General features: G+C 42.7%; 1 protein-coding gene across 1 annotated transcript in view; it reads left to right on the top strand.

The window, feature by feature from the left end:
• eif2a (eukaryotic translation initiation factor 2A) overlaps positions 1-16,433 on the top strand; it is a 37,823-nt gene that overhangs the window by 6,236 nt on the left and 15,154 nt on the right. Inside the window, exons 3-7 of the mRNA XM_067994987.1 lie at positions 331-405; positions 2,869-2,987; positions 11,246-11,345; positions 13,482-13,564; positions 14,955-15,028. Of these exons, the coding sequence (XP_067851088.1) occupies positions 331-405; positions 2,869-2,987; positions 11,246-11,345; positions 13,482-13,564; positions 14,955-15,028 (451 nt within the window). The remainder of the gene's footprint in view (positions 1-330; positions 406-2,868; positions 2,988-11,245; positions 11,346-13,481; positions 13,565-14,954; positions 15,029-16,433) is intronic.

Here is a 16,433-nt window from a genome sequence, read left to right as displayed (position 1 = left end):
CTGCCCCCTCAGCCAGAAAATAATAGACAATGTGGGAAGCCCCTCAAAAAAAGTGAAAATAACTTCTTAATCGTGGGAAAACCAGAAATAAATTACATAAGTTAGAAGAAGCAATTATATCATCGTTTATCTTCTTACCTACAGCAAATCACACTTCCCCTTATGGATTCTAGTTTGTTTGATTTTCTACTTTTTTTAATTGTATCTGCATTTTTATGATTTTACTTGGTCAAAGTTGTTTCTTTGGAGGAGGAGCCTGGAAGAAGATGTTTAATTTGTCTTAGTTTGAATTCTCCTATTAATTGTTCTTTTCCTTTTTGTATTTTGCAGAGATGACAGGAAAAATTGCAAAGGCTTCACTTTCAGCAAAGATGGATCCTTGTTCGCTTGGTGCAATGGGGAAAAGTCAGTAGCGACCTTCATTTTCTAGCCACAAAGCCTTCCACCTGTAAAATCAGCCATATACACTTTAAGCTTCCTTCTTTAACCACGTTCCTGTCATTAAAAAAAAACAGATTACTGTTGAACTTTACGCTGCTAAAAGTTTGTTTGTGGAGGTAGTGCGGCTTTATCATGGGCTCGATATTACCAGGGCTGCGGGTTCGCGGCGGGGGGGGGGCGACCCACGCGCCCGGTGAAATCAGTCTGCCCCGCGCGCGATCGCAGCCTAATTGGATCCACTTACCTGGTCTTCCGGGTTCCCCGCTGCTGATCTGCTCGTCGGGCGGGCTGCGCATGCGCAGTAAGGTCTGTCAGCTGGAGGAGCCCTATTTAAAGGGGCAGTCCTCCACTGACAGATGCTGCAACAAATAGGAAAAATTACAGCATGGAGCAGCCCATGGGGAAGGCTGCTCACAGTTTAATGATGCCTTACTCCAGGTATCATTAGATGGGGTGAGGAGGAGGGGGAGGACAGAGATCTTCCCCCCCCCCGGCGGGCAGGAGGAAGCGGCCTGCCTCTGCCACCAGGAAGGCCTGGCTCGAAGTGGCAGAGGTCACCTGCACCACCAACATATCGCCCACCTGCATACAGTGCAGGAGGCGCAATGACCTAAGTAGGTCAGCCAAAGTGAGTACACTTACTCATTCCCCTACACTCCATCTGCCACATCACCGCCCCAACCCCACATCTCCTTCTGCACTGCCAACACTACTCTGTCACATCACCCCTCACACCCACTCAAACCTCATCCTCATCTTACCTGCACTTACTCACCTCGCCAGTACTCATCCCACCACTACCACTCAACCCAATCCTCATACAATCTCATGGCTCTATCTCATACTCACCCTCTCATTCATCTCTTTCATGGTCAGCCTCACTCAACCTGCCACTACCTGTGCTGCAGCCACAGGACATGCATCACATATGTGCAGGAGGCAGCATAAGGCAAACGTGTCGTGAGCATGAAGGGGATGCACAAGGGTGTTTGAGGCTTTGTCATGGTTTTTGCTTATATTGAATTTCTGACCAACTCACATCACATATTATATTGGCATCACTACTGCCACGTCTTTGTGAATCTTGTCTGGTTTGTGCAACAATGCCCTTTTCTGAGGATCACTATGAAGACCCACACCTGATGCCACCCATTGTGTCACTGCAGAGTGGGTGTAGGTGTATTTGCAGGGCTCTTTTGTGCAGACGACTGAGAGACGTCGGCGATGTCCCCGGTGGCACCCTGGAAGGATGCGGAGGAGAAGTTGTTGAGGGCAGTGGTGACTTTGACAGCGACAGGTAAGAAGATGGTGCTCGGGCCAGCCGGGAGCAGCTCGGCATGAAGGAGGCTGCAGATGTCCACGACTACATGTCGGGTGACTCTGAGCCTCCGTGTGCACTGCTGCTCAGAGAGGTCCAGGAAGCTGAGCCCTGGTCTGTGGACCCTGTGGCGAGGGTAGTGCCCCCTGCGATGCATCTCTCTCTGCGGTTGCCCTCCCTCCTGCTGTGCAGGTGGATGTGTCACAGCACCGTGTTGTGGAGCTCCACGTGTCAGAGGTGGACGGCTTGGCTGGCGAGGCTGGTGATGCTGTTCGCCCTCCGAGGAGATCATGGCTGCAGCTACGGCGGCCCCCATCCGGAAGATGTACATCTGAGGGGGTCCGCAAGGTAGGTACATGTCTCTGGACCCCGGGGTAAGTGTGCAAGTTGGTGAATTTGATTGTCAGGAGAAGGGTGGTGGAGGCCAAACTTTGTTCCAAGGTGACAGAGTGGCCTCCTGCAATGATTGAGGGTCTCCCCACCTCCACCCCCCCCCCCCCCCCCCCCACCTGTCAAATGGACCTTTGCAGCTGCCACAGGCTGATAGCTGCAACATGTCCATTTCAACTGGGAGTGTTTCCCCCAGTGCAAGAGACAGTCCCAGTTGTTTCTAAAATCCACCCCTCCTGACATATTCCCTTAATCAGGTCTGTTAATGACCTGAAATAGCTAGGTAAATACTGTTAAGTGGCACCCCGCTGGCTTTAATTGCCTGCGGGAGTCCCACATGCGGGGGCTGCGCACGCACGTTGGCGCATCTGTGGTGGACCCGGAAGTGGGCGGATTGGAGCCGGGCTCCCTACCCGCTTCGGGATTCCCCGATTTTCGGAGCCCCCCGCCAGGAACGCACCCGATAGCGGGTGCTAATATCGGGCCCCATGTCTCAGTGCTTTAAGGTGGTGTATTGCCATGAGAAGACGGAGTGTTAAATAGGCATACATCTCCACATGCATGTATCACTATTGCACTTATATATTTCTGCATGCTATAAACATGTACCCATCCAGTTATCCAAGCCCTTTCTTTTTTCAGTATCAGGTTATATTGATTGTTTATTCTGTAACCGGTTGTGATAAGGTTTTGTTTAAATAATTTCTCTTTTGCTCCAGTGTAAATATCGTGGGTATCCTAGACGGACGGTCATTGCACTCCCTTGACCTGCCTAAAGTGGCTTTGCTGGCATTCTCTCCCCAAAACAACATCTTGGCGACATGGCAGCCTTATATTAGTGAGTAATTCAATTTACAGTAAGCCCATGTTCTGCACTTTTGATCTTGACTAGACATTTCACGTGACTGCTTGGAGGGAAGGTTTGCTGTTTGCATAATAATTTGTCTTTTCGGTTCAGGGAAAATGTAAAATCAGCAGTTTTTATTTTGCTTAGATGCTGTCGTGCTCTGCAAGAGTGCTAGAATGCAGTTTCCCCGTGAGTTGAGTGCCTGATCTGTTGTGGAGGAAGTAACAAGCCAGGTGCTTCCTCCAAGTGAGGGTGGTCAGCCAGAGAAGCCTAGACCACAGGTTTTCGAGCTTTTTGTCGTCATGGGCCACATAAGTGAAAACCACGGAGCCTTGGGCTGTACATATAAAGTTTAAACCCATGTTCCAATTAATTTGGCGTACGTCTCAAGCTGGCTGACGTGAACAGATGTTGGTGTTGATTTAAGATTTATCCAGCAATGTGGCAACAGTGGTAAAAACAGCCCCACTTCAACCCTCCAAGCCCACAAAGTTCAGAACAGGATTGGGCTCAGCTGTAAAACCGCCTGTAGTTGAAAAATCTGCCAGCACTCAGTGTCGAGGCTCACAAATGATTAATAGCCAGTCGAATAAGCTACTGGAGGGTATCTGGCACCTGAGGAACTATACTCCACCAAGGATTCGGTGCCTTGAGAAAAGGGAGAACACTGACAAGAAAATGAGTTTAAAACAACTGTCTTGACTTCTCTAATGTTGAGTTTGAAAACATCTCCTCACCTGAGTCACCATGTAACAGATATTTTTAAGCGCAACCCTTTAGAAATTAATGTAATATTCTAAGAAAATCCATTAGTAGCATTTACAAAATCTTGTCAAATTAAATGTATGTGGCAAAGTGACAGCTAATTTCATTATGTGTACAGTGCAGATTGTACCTTATTGTGCAATTCTGTGTCCCCGAGCATTTTCCAAGGTCATTTAATGGAAAAACAAACATTAATTGCAATTATTCACTTTAGTGTTGGTAAAACTTTCAGCTTTGATATTTTATGGGAATAGCATTGTTTGCCGCAAGGCGATTATTTTTTGTTGTTTTAGATTTGCTTTGTCAGGTGTTTGGATAAATGGTGCAATTTTGTTCCTGTTATTTACTTGTAGCTTTTGACATAAATAACATAGTATACATATAACATGAGGAACATTGGATGGGGCATTCCTAAATGATCAACCATTATTGAATGTGGAATGAATTCTGAGTAGGATCGTGGAGGCAAAAACCTGGAATCATTTAAGAAACATGATGCTGTAATTCATAGAATCATAGAATCATAGAAGTTACAACATGGAAACAGGCCCTTCGGCCCAACATGTCCATGTCGCCCAGTTTATACCACTAAGCTAGTCCCAATTGCCTGCACTTGGCCCATATCCCTCGATACCCATCTTCCCCATGTAACTGTCCAAATGCTTTTTAAAAGACAAAATTGTACCCGCCTCTACTACTGCCTCTGGCAGCTCGTTCCAGACACTCACCACCCTTTGAGTGAAAAAATTGCCCCTCTGGATCCTTTTGTATCTCTCCCCTCTCACCTTAAATCTGTGCCCCCTCGTTATAGACTCCCCTACCTTTGGGAAAAGATTTTGACTATCGACCTTATCTATGCCCCTCATTATTTTATAGACTTCTATAAGATCACCCCTTAACCTCCTACTCTCCAGGGAATAAAGTCCCAGTCTGTCTAACCTCTCCCTGTAAGTCAAACCATCAAGTCCCGGTAGCATCCTAGTAAATCTTTTCTGCACTCTTTCTAGTTTAATAATATCCTTTCTATAATAGGGTGACCAGAACTGTACACAGTACTCCAAGTGTGGCCTCACCAATGCCCTGTACAACTTCAACAAGACATCCCAACTCCTGCATTCAATGTTCTGACCAATGAAACCAAGCATGCTGAATGCCTTCTTCACCACCCTATCCACCTGTGACTCCACTTTCAAGGAGCTATGAATCTGTACTCCTAGATCTCTTTGTTCTATAACTCTCCCCAACGCCCTACCATTAACGGAGTAGGTCCTGGCCCGATTCGATCTACCAAAATGCATCACCTCACATTTATCTAAATTAAACTCCATCTGCCATTCATCGGCCCACTGGCCCAATTTATCAAGATCCCGTTGCAATCCTAGATAACCTTCTTCACTGTCCACAATGCCACCAATCTTGGTGTCATCTGCAAACTTACTAACCATGCCTCCTAAATTCTCATCCAAATCATTAATATAAATAACAAATAACAGCGGACCCAGCACCGATCCCTGAGGCACACCGCTGGACACAGGCATCCAGTTTGAAAAACAACCCTCGACAACCACCCTCTGTCTTCTGTCGTCAAGCCAATTTTGTATCCAATTGGCTACCTCACCTTGGATCCCATGAGATTTAACCTTATGTAACAACCTACCATGCGGTACCTTGTCAAATGCTTTGCTGAAGTCCATGTAGACCACGTCTACTGCACAGCCCTCATCTATCTTCTTGGTTACCCCTTCAAAAAACTCAATCAAATTCGTGAGACATGATTTTCCTCTCACAAAACCATGCTGACTGTTCCTAATTAGTCCCTGCCTCTCCAAATGCCTGTAGATTCTGTCCCTCAGAATACCCTCTAACAACTTACCCACTACAGATGTCAGGCTCACTGGTCTGTAGTTCCCAGGCTTTTCCCTGCCGCCCTTCTTAAACAAAGGCACAACATTTGCTACCCTCCAATCTTCAGGCACCTCACCTGTAGCGGTGGATGATTCAAATATCTCTGCTAGGGGACCCGCAATTTCCTCCCTAACCTCCCATAACGTCCTGGGATACATTTCATCAGGTCCCGGAGATTTATCTACCTTGATGCGCGTTAAGACTTCCAGCACCTCCCTCTCTGTAATATGTACACTCCTCAAGACATCACTATTTATTTCCCCAAGTTCCCTAACATCCATGCCTTTCTCAACCGTAAATACCGATGTGAAATATTCATTCAGGATCTCACCCATCTCTTGTGGTTCCGCACATAGATGACCTTGTTGATCCTTAAGAGGCCCTACTCTCTCCCTAGTTACCCTTTTGCCCTTTATGTATTTGTAGAAGCTCTTTGGATTCACCTTTGCCTGATCTGCCAAAGCAATCTCATATCCCCTTTTTGCCCTCCTGATTTCTCTCTTAACTCTACTCCGGCAATCTCTATACTCTTCAAGGGATCCACTTGATCCCAGCTGCCTATGCATGTCATATGCCTCCTTCTTATTTTTGACTAGTGCCTCAATCTCCCGAGTCATCCAAGGTTCCCTACTTCTACCAGCCTTGCCCTTCACTTTATAAGGAATGTGCTTACCCTGAACCCTGGTTAACACACTTTTGAAAGCCTCCCACTTACCAGACGTCCCTTTGCCTGCCAACAGACTCTCCCAATCAACTTCTGAAAGTTCCTGTCTAATACCATCAAAATTGGCCTTTCCCCAATTTAGAATTTTAACTTTTGGGCCAGACCTATCCTTCTCCATAGCTATCTTAAAACTAATGGAATTATGATCACTGGTCCCAAAGTGATCCCTCACTAACACTTCTGTCACCTGCCCTTCCTTATTTCCCAAGAGGAGGTCAAGTTTTGCCCCCTCTCTAGTCGGGCCATCCACATACTGAATGAGAAATTCCTCCTGAATACACTCAACAAATTTCTCTCCATCCAAGCCCCTAATGCTATGGCTGTCCCAGTCAATGTTGGGAAAGTTAAAGTCCCCTACTATTACCACCCTATTTTTCTTGCAACTGTCTGTAATCTCCTTACATATTTGCTCCTCAATTGTAGGTTCTTTCTGAATGGATGAGCTTAGAGGGATGAAATCGCCTTTCTCATCCAAGCCTATCTTGTCATAGTACACCCATCTGAACATGGGAAAACCCTAGCAGTATCATGTATAGGCAAGGAATATTAAAATAGGATTTCCCTCAAACGGCTATGGTAATGTGCGTCACAATTAATATGGGCACCAGCAATCCCATCCCTCTGACCTAATGTAATTTCTTTGTGGTTGCTGAATGTCTTTCATAATCCCCTCTCCTGTTTATTGACTTTTCCCTCACCCCATTTCTGCCTCCATTATGACCCTCCCACTAGCCTGCTTGATTAGGCTTTTGGTTCTGATGAGTCATCCAGTAAGAAAGTTACAGAATGCTATTAAGCATAGGCTTATCCCAAGCTCCCTAGCACTATGAAATTTGTCTGTTATTAGTGTAGCTGTATAATCGTAATAGTTAATTACTATTGCTGTGTATTCATATATCATTCACCATTTTGCCCTGCCTAAGATGAGCTTGCACTTGGCTTTGGCCTCATTACTAGTATAAGGACCGTCCACGGATGGGGTCAATGCTTCTAAAAGGTGTCCATTGACTGGCATATAAATACCAGTCCAGTTTTGTTCTTTCGTCTTTGCCCTTAGGAGGAATCCTGAGTATGTAGGTTGAGAGATTCAAGTTTCAGTCAGCCTGTTGAAAGTCTAATGTTTTAGTATTGTAGTAATTTGGATCCCCATCCATTCTTAAAGATGTGCTGTGAAATATAGATGATTCTACAGACTTTCTTACGTTTTTGTAAAGTCCCTGGCTGAAAGCAATGGAAATCTGCCGAGAATTTGGTGAAATTGAATAAAATCTGAAGGCCAATTTCCCTGCACCTAATTTTCTCATCAGTAACGTTGATTTATTTTTCCCCCCTTAAATAAATGCAAGTTGCTGTTGTTTATTGGCCCCACAGTGAATTTGAAAACAATCTTTTTGTTCATCCTTTAATGTGGAGTAAATTGTGGCATACTAATCATAGGTTGATCAGACAGAAATGACCTTTTTCTTTTTTAAAATAGAGAAATCTGGGTGAAAGGCAAAGGGCCTTTGTGCATGACATGACCATAGTTGAAAAAAGTACGGGAAGACTAAGTGAAGTAACAGTCGGGTGACGCCAAACTTGGAGGGAGAGGGTAAGGCCCTTCACATGCTAGAGGCCCTGGGAAATAACGAATTAGAGTAGGAGTGGCTGCAGTGAGTCTGCTGTGCAGATAAATAATGATGTGGCATTTTGCTATTGGTAAATTGTTGCTCTGTGACCATTTTAATTTTGCTGATACAGTGTGAAAAGTAGCCTCGTCTTGAAGAATTTATTTTTTCATTAGCGCAAAGATTTAAATGGATTTTGGGAAGAATTCTTAAGTGCAGAACTTCAATTAAAACCATGGAAATCTCACTTAATTAATTCAAAACTCCAAGCTTGTGGATTTCCACCAATTACTACTCGTGACTAGTTGTATTGTACTTCAAGTTACATGTAGAGGGTAGACAGGTTAAATAAATATTAGGTACCATTCCGTGTGTCGTGTATAAATTCTAACTATTTTTAGATTATTCTGTTATTCATTTATTCAGTGTTATTCTCAGTGATGGCTAAAAAAAAATCTGTATAGATATATATATATATATATATATATTAAACTATTAATAACAACTTAATTATTAAATGTGTTAACATAATGTCTGTTTGCACAGTAATTGTTTTTGTCCCATCCATAGACAAAGTAGTAACTTTACCTCAAGGCACTTGTAGAAGCCCATGTAAAATTGAAGTCAATGGGAATCAGGGGGAAAACTCTCCAGTGGCTGGAGTCATAACTAACACAGTAGTGGTTGTTGGAGGCCAATTATCTCAGCCCCAGGACATTGCTGCAGGAGTTCCACAGAGCAGCGTCCTAGGCCCAACCATCTTCAGCTGCTTCATCAATGACCTTCCCTCCATTATAAGGTCAGAAATGGGGGTGTTCACTGATGATTGCACAGTGTTCAGTTCCATTCATAACCCCTCAGATAATGAAGCAGTCCTTGCCCGCATGCAGCCAGACCTGGGCTGATAAGTGGCAAGTAACATTCGTGCCAGATAAGTGCCAGGCAATGACCATCTCCAACAAGAGAGAGTCTAACCACCTCCCCTTTATATTCAACGGCATTATGATCGCTAAATCCCCCACCATCAACATCCTGGGGGTCACCATTGACCAGAAACTTAACTGGACCAGCCACATAAATACTATGGCTACAAGAGCAGATCAGAGGCTGGGTATTCTGCGGTGAGTAACTCACCTCCTGACTCCCCAAAGCCTTTCCATCATCTTCAAGGCACAAGTCAGGAGTGTGATGGAATACTCTCCACTTGCCTGGATGAGTGCAGCTCCAACAACACTCAAGAAGCTCGACACCATCCAGGACAAAGCAACCCGCTTGATTGGCACCCCATCCACCACTCTTAACATTCACTCCCTTCACCACCGGTGCACTGTGGTTGCAGTGTGTAACCTTCTACAGGATGCACTGCAGCAACTCGCCAAGGCTTCTTCAACAGCACCCCCCAAACCCATGATCTCTACCACCTAGAAGGACAAGGGCAGCAGGCACATGGGAACAACACCACCAGCACATTCCCCTCAAAGTCACACACCACCCTGACTTGGAAGTATATCGCCGTTCCTTCATCATCGCTGGAACTCCCTACCTAACAGTACTGTGGGAGAACCTTCACCACATGGACTGCAGCAGTTCAAGAAGGCGGCTCACCACCACCTTCTCAAGGGCAATTAGGGATGGGCAATAAATGCCGGCCTTGCCAGCGACGGCCACATCCCATGAATGAATTAAAAAAGAAAATAATTTACATTTTTGAGTCAAGTGTTACTCAGGAAAACAGTCAATGCGTTTTACCAATGTACAGTGCCTACCATAATATCATAGTAAAATATTTACAGTGTGTGAACAGTTCAATATTGGAACCTTTTGCCAAGACTTTACAACTGTAAACATTGCTGGGTGTTTACCAGGGTAACCAAGATTGTTGTGCCAGCATTTTATAATAGAATATTCTGCCTGAACTCTGCAGAAAAAGAAATAATTTTTTTTTAAGTTGCTATAAAATTTGTTGTAGAGATTTTATGTATAAATTGCTCCTTAATTTCTTAGTGGCACTGGAGAAAGTGCAAAAAAGATTTACAAGGATGATACCAGAACTGAGAGGTTCTACTTATCAGGAAAGGCTGAACAGGCTGGGGCTCTTTTCTCCGGAAAAGAGAAAGCTGAGGGGTGATCGAATAGATGTCTTTAAAATTTTGATGGGGTGGACATAAGATGTTTCCACTTGTGGGGGAGACCAAACCTAGGGGCCATAAATATAAAATAGTCATCAATAAATCCAATAGGGAATTCAGGAGAAGCATCTTTACCCAAAGCGTGGTTAGAACGTGGAACTCGCCACCACAAGAAGTAGTTGAGGCAAATAGCATAAATGCATTTAAGAGGAAGCTAGATAAGCACATGAGAGAGAGAAAGGAATAGAAGGGTATGCTAATAGGGTTAGATGAAGAGGGATGGTAGGCTCGTGTGAAGCATAAACGCCAGCATAGACTAGTTGGGCCAAATGGCCTGTTTCTGTGCTGTAAATTCTAAGTAATTCTTCAGTCAAAACACCACAAGCCCGATCAGCATACAACCCCTGACAGCTAAAGAATGTAAAAACAGCAGGAATACGTGATTTATACATAAGTTTTTACAACTGGTTTTCATTGGAGTTACAATCAATTTATTGGAAAGAATCCATTCAAGCGAATGACTTAGCTTTAATTCCTGACTTAGCATATATAAGAGTTCATCTTTGCTTAAAAAAAACAAGTAGTCTTAATATACTTGCAACAGACGCATTGATCAGCAAGTCCTGATACTCGCACTCCTCCCACCCCTGTGGCTCAGAGAAGCTTAGTTGTACCAAGCAGGAAGACCCCAGACATATTCTGAGTTAGCTGAGCACTTCAGTTGGTCTCAGCATCCCTGTTTTAGGGAGCCAAAATTTGGCTAGGGTTCCTGCTCTCGTTACTATCCAGGAACGCACTACTAGGTGAGAACAATATTGGCTCGCATTCACTGCCGAGGTGCACACGTGAATAATGGCCATTTATGAGAGGTACTGGAACTGTACCCCAGCAAGGAAGCAATTCCTTCAAGATAGGACGAGAGAGGAGAAAATTGGCCAAAATAAGTTTTTGGAAACACAGAAATGCTTGTATTTTGATGACTTTTCTCAAGTTTTCAGTGAGAGGTGGGTATGGAGAGAGGTACGGTGTACATATGAGACAATTGTAGCTAACGGAAGCCATCAAAAATAGACACATGCCTCTACACCTCACGTTCCATAATACTTTTCTTTTCTTCAGCAACCAAAAATAATGCGCAAGGAGAGCCAAACCTGCAGATTTGGGATCTTAAAACTGGACAATGTCTCAAGTCATTCTTCCAAAAGAAAATGCAGGGCTGGTAAATATGTTTTTGAAATATATAGTCAATTAGCATGTGTATTTTAATATGTTAACACAACAGAAATTGTTTTCAATCTGCATGTACTTAAATGATATCATGATACTTTGAACTTAATTGTGCTTTCTTTAATTATAATGTACAATTGGAAAGGATGTTTATATAACGAAGAAAGATTAATCCTCAATATCAACTTAAGAAGTTACATCGTAAGTATTCTAAGCAAAATACCAAAAAAAAAGTCTGACCAGCATTGCAAATTTGCCTCCTTATGGCAGCTGAAAGGCTCGGGGAAAGAGCTCCAATAGAGTGCAGCACTGCATTCAGGAGCAGTCAGATTCACCTGAGATGGCCTTACCGTCTGCATATTTAGGAACATTGGAATCGCTAAACAAAAAAAGACCAAGGTCTATCTAATTTGCCTTCTACCATCCTGATAGTCACATGATAATGAAGATGTTGACTTATAGCAATCAATCTCGATCAATTAGTCTACAACAGATCCAGAAATGACACAAGAAAAACCCCAGCAGTGGAGAGCTTTGGGAACCATAGGTTCATATAATCTAAATGGTACCATTTTGAGGGGGGTGCAAAAGCAGAGGGACCTGAGGTGCATATTCACAAATATTTGAAGGTAGCAGGGCAAGTTGATAAAGCGGTTAAGAAAGCGTATGGGATACTTGGCTTTGTAAATAGAGGCATTGAATACAAAAACAAGGAAGTCATGCCAAACCTTTACAAGTCACCGGTTAGGCCTCAGCTGGAATATTGTGTACTACTGTGGGCACCACATTTTAGGAAGGATGTCAAGGCCTGGGAGAGGATACAGAGGAGGTTTACCTGGATGAGATGAGGGACTTTAGTTATGTGGAGAGATTGGAGAAGCTGGGATTTTCTCCTTAGAGCAGTGGAGGTTAAGGGGAGACCTAATAGAGGTATTCAAAATCATAAGGGGTTTTGATAGAGCAAGTAGAGAGAAACTGTTTCCTCTGGCAAGTGGGTCGGTAACCAGAGGTCATTAAAATAATTCGCAAAAGAACTAGAGGGGAAATGAGGAGAAATTTTTTCACACAGAGGGTTGTTAAGATCAGCAACACACTACCTGAAAGGGTGGTGGAATCAGATTCCATAGGAACTTTCAAAAGACAATTGGACATGTACTTGAAGAGGACTAATTTGCAGGGTTATGGGGGAAAAGGTGGGTTGTAGAGCTAAATTGGACAGTCCTTTCAAAGAGCTGGCACATGCATGACGGGCCAAATGGCCTCCGTCTGTGCTGTAAGATTCTATGATTCTGAGTCACCCTTTTCCTCCCAACAATGCTACACTTACCACATCTCATGTTTTAAATTACTTATATACTGTATCCCAAAATGTTTACATGTTATGGACCTTTTATATTGATAGGGTGCTGTGGATGGCACTCTCTAATATAAAGCAAGCAAATTTCACACCTCTGGCAGTGCCTGGGACCCAACTTTTGATGGCCTCCTTCCCCTGCCCGAGCAAAACAGAGCATGAATGCAGGAGAACAGGACTCGGAGGTTGTGGGTCTTCACTTACACGCTGTACTCTTGGAGCCCCAACAAAGATGGCCACCTCCCACAAGCTTCTGTGGAGTTGGCTGCCTGAAGTGGGAACTTCAAAGCAGTGGAAGCATGTCAGAATCTACATTCTATAGACGGTGCATCAAAAGATTGAGTTACTATTAATGAGAGGGCAATAAAATACAACCAGCAAAACTCAAGTACGAAATACACAGGGATACCTATTGCAAGTCGACATCCTCTAAAGCAACCTAAACATTTTAAATAGATGTCCGTTCATATCTGAGGAGACTACCTGGCCTTAGCAATGTTTTTAATGCACATAATGGGATTTACTTGCCCCTGCTGACAGATTTGAGCATTCAACGTCCTTTATAGCTTTCTATAAGAATGCCTATTTCTGTCATGTACAGTAAATAGGAAGCAAATCGAAAAGGGTTTTCAAGAAATGCTGATTACATTGTAGAGAAGAATTACAGAAAGGTGTAGAATAACAATTCTTAGTTCACAGTATCATCTGAGCGATTTTTAAAAACAAAAGCTCTGTGTCGCAGGTGTTAATAACTACATTTTTTTCTGGTTTTAGGTGCCCTTGTTGGTCAGACGATGAAAGTATTTGCGCTCGAAATGTAAACAATGAAGTGCAGTTTTTTGAGGGCAATACATTTGGTATGTAATTTCATCTGAATCTCTAAGAAGCCAGTTAAATTGTGCAGCAAATCAGTCAGTGAATATTATTTATACATTTTGAAGTTCTTGATAAAATTGTTGATTGTTGAAGACCCACTTCCTTAAATAATTTTTGGCTTTTAGATTTATTAAGAACCATAAGAAAGAAATGAATAATGAGGTTTAAAGCAGACCAAATGACTGCAGATCCCAAGGACATTTCCACATTTTGAATATTCTGATACTGCTAATCTAAAAAAGAAAGAGTTGCATTTATTACCTTTCACGACCTCAGGACGTCCCAAAGTGCTTTACAGCCAATAAAGTACTTTTGAAGTGTAGTCACTGTTGTAATATAAGAAATCTTGTGATTATCGGTACTTGTTTATTTCCAGTATGTAGGGAAAGGGGATGTCACTATTAAATACAATGCAAGTTGTATCAATGTCTGTCAACTATATTTCAAAATATAGTATTTGTGTTTCAAAAACTTTTTCCCAATGGTGGTGTGGTTTCACAACGATGGTGATGATAAATTTGACAGTTCCATGGGTACTACACATTATACAAAAATAGGATTCTGTTTTCCAATATTTGTAAATGGAGTCATATTCACCATCCAGTCCTCCACAAAACTCAGTCTGAGCAGCTAAAAAAGTAAGTGGGCATAGATCCCTCAATAGCTTAAAAGAAAAATGCATCAGGCAATGTGGTGCTAAACCATATATGCCACAAGGTCCTTGGTTCAATCCATGGTCTGCGCTGAGTTGGCTGATCTCAGTTGTTGGACTACCCTTGGCATACCTGGGTTAGAAGGAGGGGAAAAAAACAGTCAGCTAGGATTCCCACTCCTGGTTGCTGTCCATCGATCCCTTCTGGAAAGTGCACGTGTGGATGTCAGGTGAGGGCAGACCGAGTACCGTGTCAACGCTCACTATCACACGTGACGAAGGGCCATTTAGGAGAGGTCCTGGAGAACTGAGTACCTCAGCAAGAATCAGCACCTTTCAGGAGAGGATGGAAGAAAATAAGGATATTTTTCAATGGTCACTCTGAAATATTTTTTTTAAATTCTAAAATTAAACATAAATTTGTGTAGATAGAGCACTTGGTGGAATCTGATGAGATATAGGTTAAATTACACTCATGTGAAACACCTGTGTAATTCCCATTTGTGTAAGGTAACCCATAACTCACCAATTTCCATCATCCACTTTATTCCATTTCCTCTCCTTTACAAAAACCCTGCAGAGAATTTGAAAGAATATGTATTATAAGTTTATTAGATAATATTTGCTGGTAATAATGTATAATCTTCTATAAATAGAACAGTTAGTAAAGCATTATTCTACGGTAAATTTTATTGATGTTGATTTTTTTCCCCCACCAGATAAAATTGCGAACAAACTCCATTTGCAGAAGGTGACAGATTTTGAGCTGTCCCCGGGACCACAGCCCTGCAAGGTACTTTATCATTCACTTCCAGTTTTGTACTGGTATGTTTGTAAAGATGATTGTTGGGTAAAGCCATTTCCACATATAATAATTAAAATTCTAGTTGCTTTTAAGCTTGGATGATTAATCGGATCAATTTAACAACTACACCTTTACATTCGTATTGCATGCCTCTCTTCTGTGGGAAATGTAGTTGGCCATTAGAACAAGCCTATTCACAATATCTCAAGACTGTTACAAAGGAGGAAGGACATTTGGCTCTTCCCAGCTCATGATAACCCCCACAACCCTGGCCAGTTCCATCACAGCATCCAACTGCTTCTTAAATTATTCCAGGATCCATTCCGAGTGTTAGTCACTCTTTGTATGAGGAACTTCCTGACATCAGTCTAAAATTTGTCTTTTGACAGTTTGAGCCTGTGTCCCCTTATACTACTGTGACAATTTAACGTGAAGTGGTGTTTTGGATTTACCTTTCCTATACTGTTTAGGACATTTGTTGAGGTCCCTCTCTTTGTTGCCTCCACTCAACACCTAAAAGCCCAAATCTCTCCACCTTTCCTCGTAATTTAGTCTTCTAACACTAGGGATCAGCCTCGTGGCTCATTCTGCACTTCCTCCAGAACTTTAATGCCTCCCTGTGTCTCAATGACTAAATCCTATTTGCGTTCACTTAGGACAAGACTATAGGGCTTTTATCAACTATTAAAGAATTTAATTCGCAAGAAAAAGTTTGTCGGCTACATAGAACTGAGATGATTTATGGTATACCTCACAGAAGGAGTAAGTGTAGATTTTGGAAAGTATTGATAGAGTATGTTTCACTTTAACATCCCCTAAGTCTCATTCCCAATATTCCAAGTTTTTCCTTTTACCCCATGTCTTTAGGTTCTGTTGTTGTATACACCATACCACGACAGAACCTAAAGCAAACAAGCTTTTCAGGCCACTATTTGTCCCTTGCTGATTGCCACCCTCTTCTCCGCACCTCACCTCCACCCCAATACAGTCATCCAACAAGACACATTTCACATAGCAGTTTGCTAAAGAACTGTGGAACCTATATTAATATATATTAATGACCTGGACTTGGGTATAATTTCAAAGCTTGCAGATGACATGGAACTAAGAAATGTAGTAAACAATGTGGAGGATAGTAACAGACTTCAGGAGGACATAGACAGATTGGTGAAATGGCCAGACACATGGCAGATGAAATTTAATGCAGAGAAGTGTGAAGTGATGCATTTTGTTGGTAAGAATGAGGAGAGGCAATATAAACTAAATGGTACAATTCTAAAGGGTGTGCAGGAACAAAGAGACCTGGGGTGCACATTCACGAATCTTTGAAGGTGGCAGGACAGGTTGAGAAGGCTGTTAAAGAAGCATATTGGATCTTGGGCTTTATTAATAG

This window comes from Heptranchias perlo, chromosome 13 (assembly GCF_035084215.1).
Source record: "Heptranchias perlo isolate sHepPer1 chromosome 13, sHepPer1.hap1, whole genome shotgun sequence".
In the NCBI taxonomy this organism is placed as follows: domain Eukaryota; kingdom Metazoa; phylum Chordata; class Chondrichthyes; order Hexanchiformes; family Hexanchidae; genus Heptranchias; species Heptranchias perlo.
This window is presented reverse-complemented; position numbering and strand designations above follow the sequence as displayed.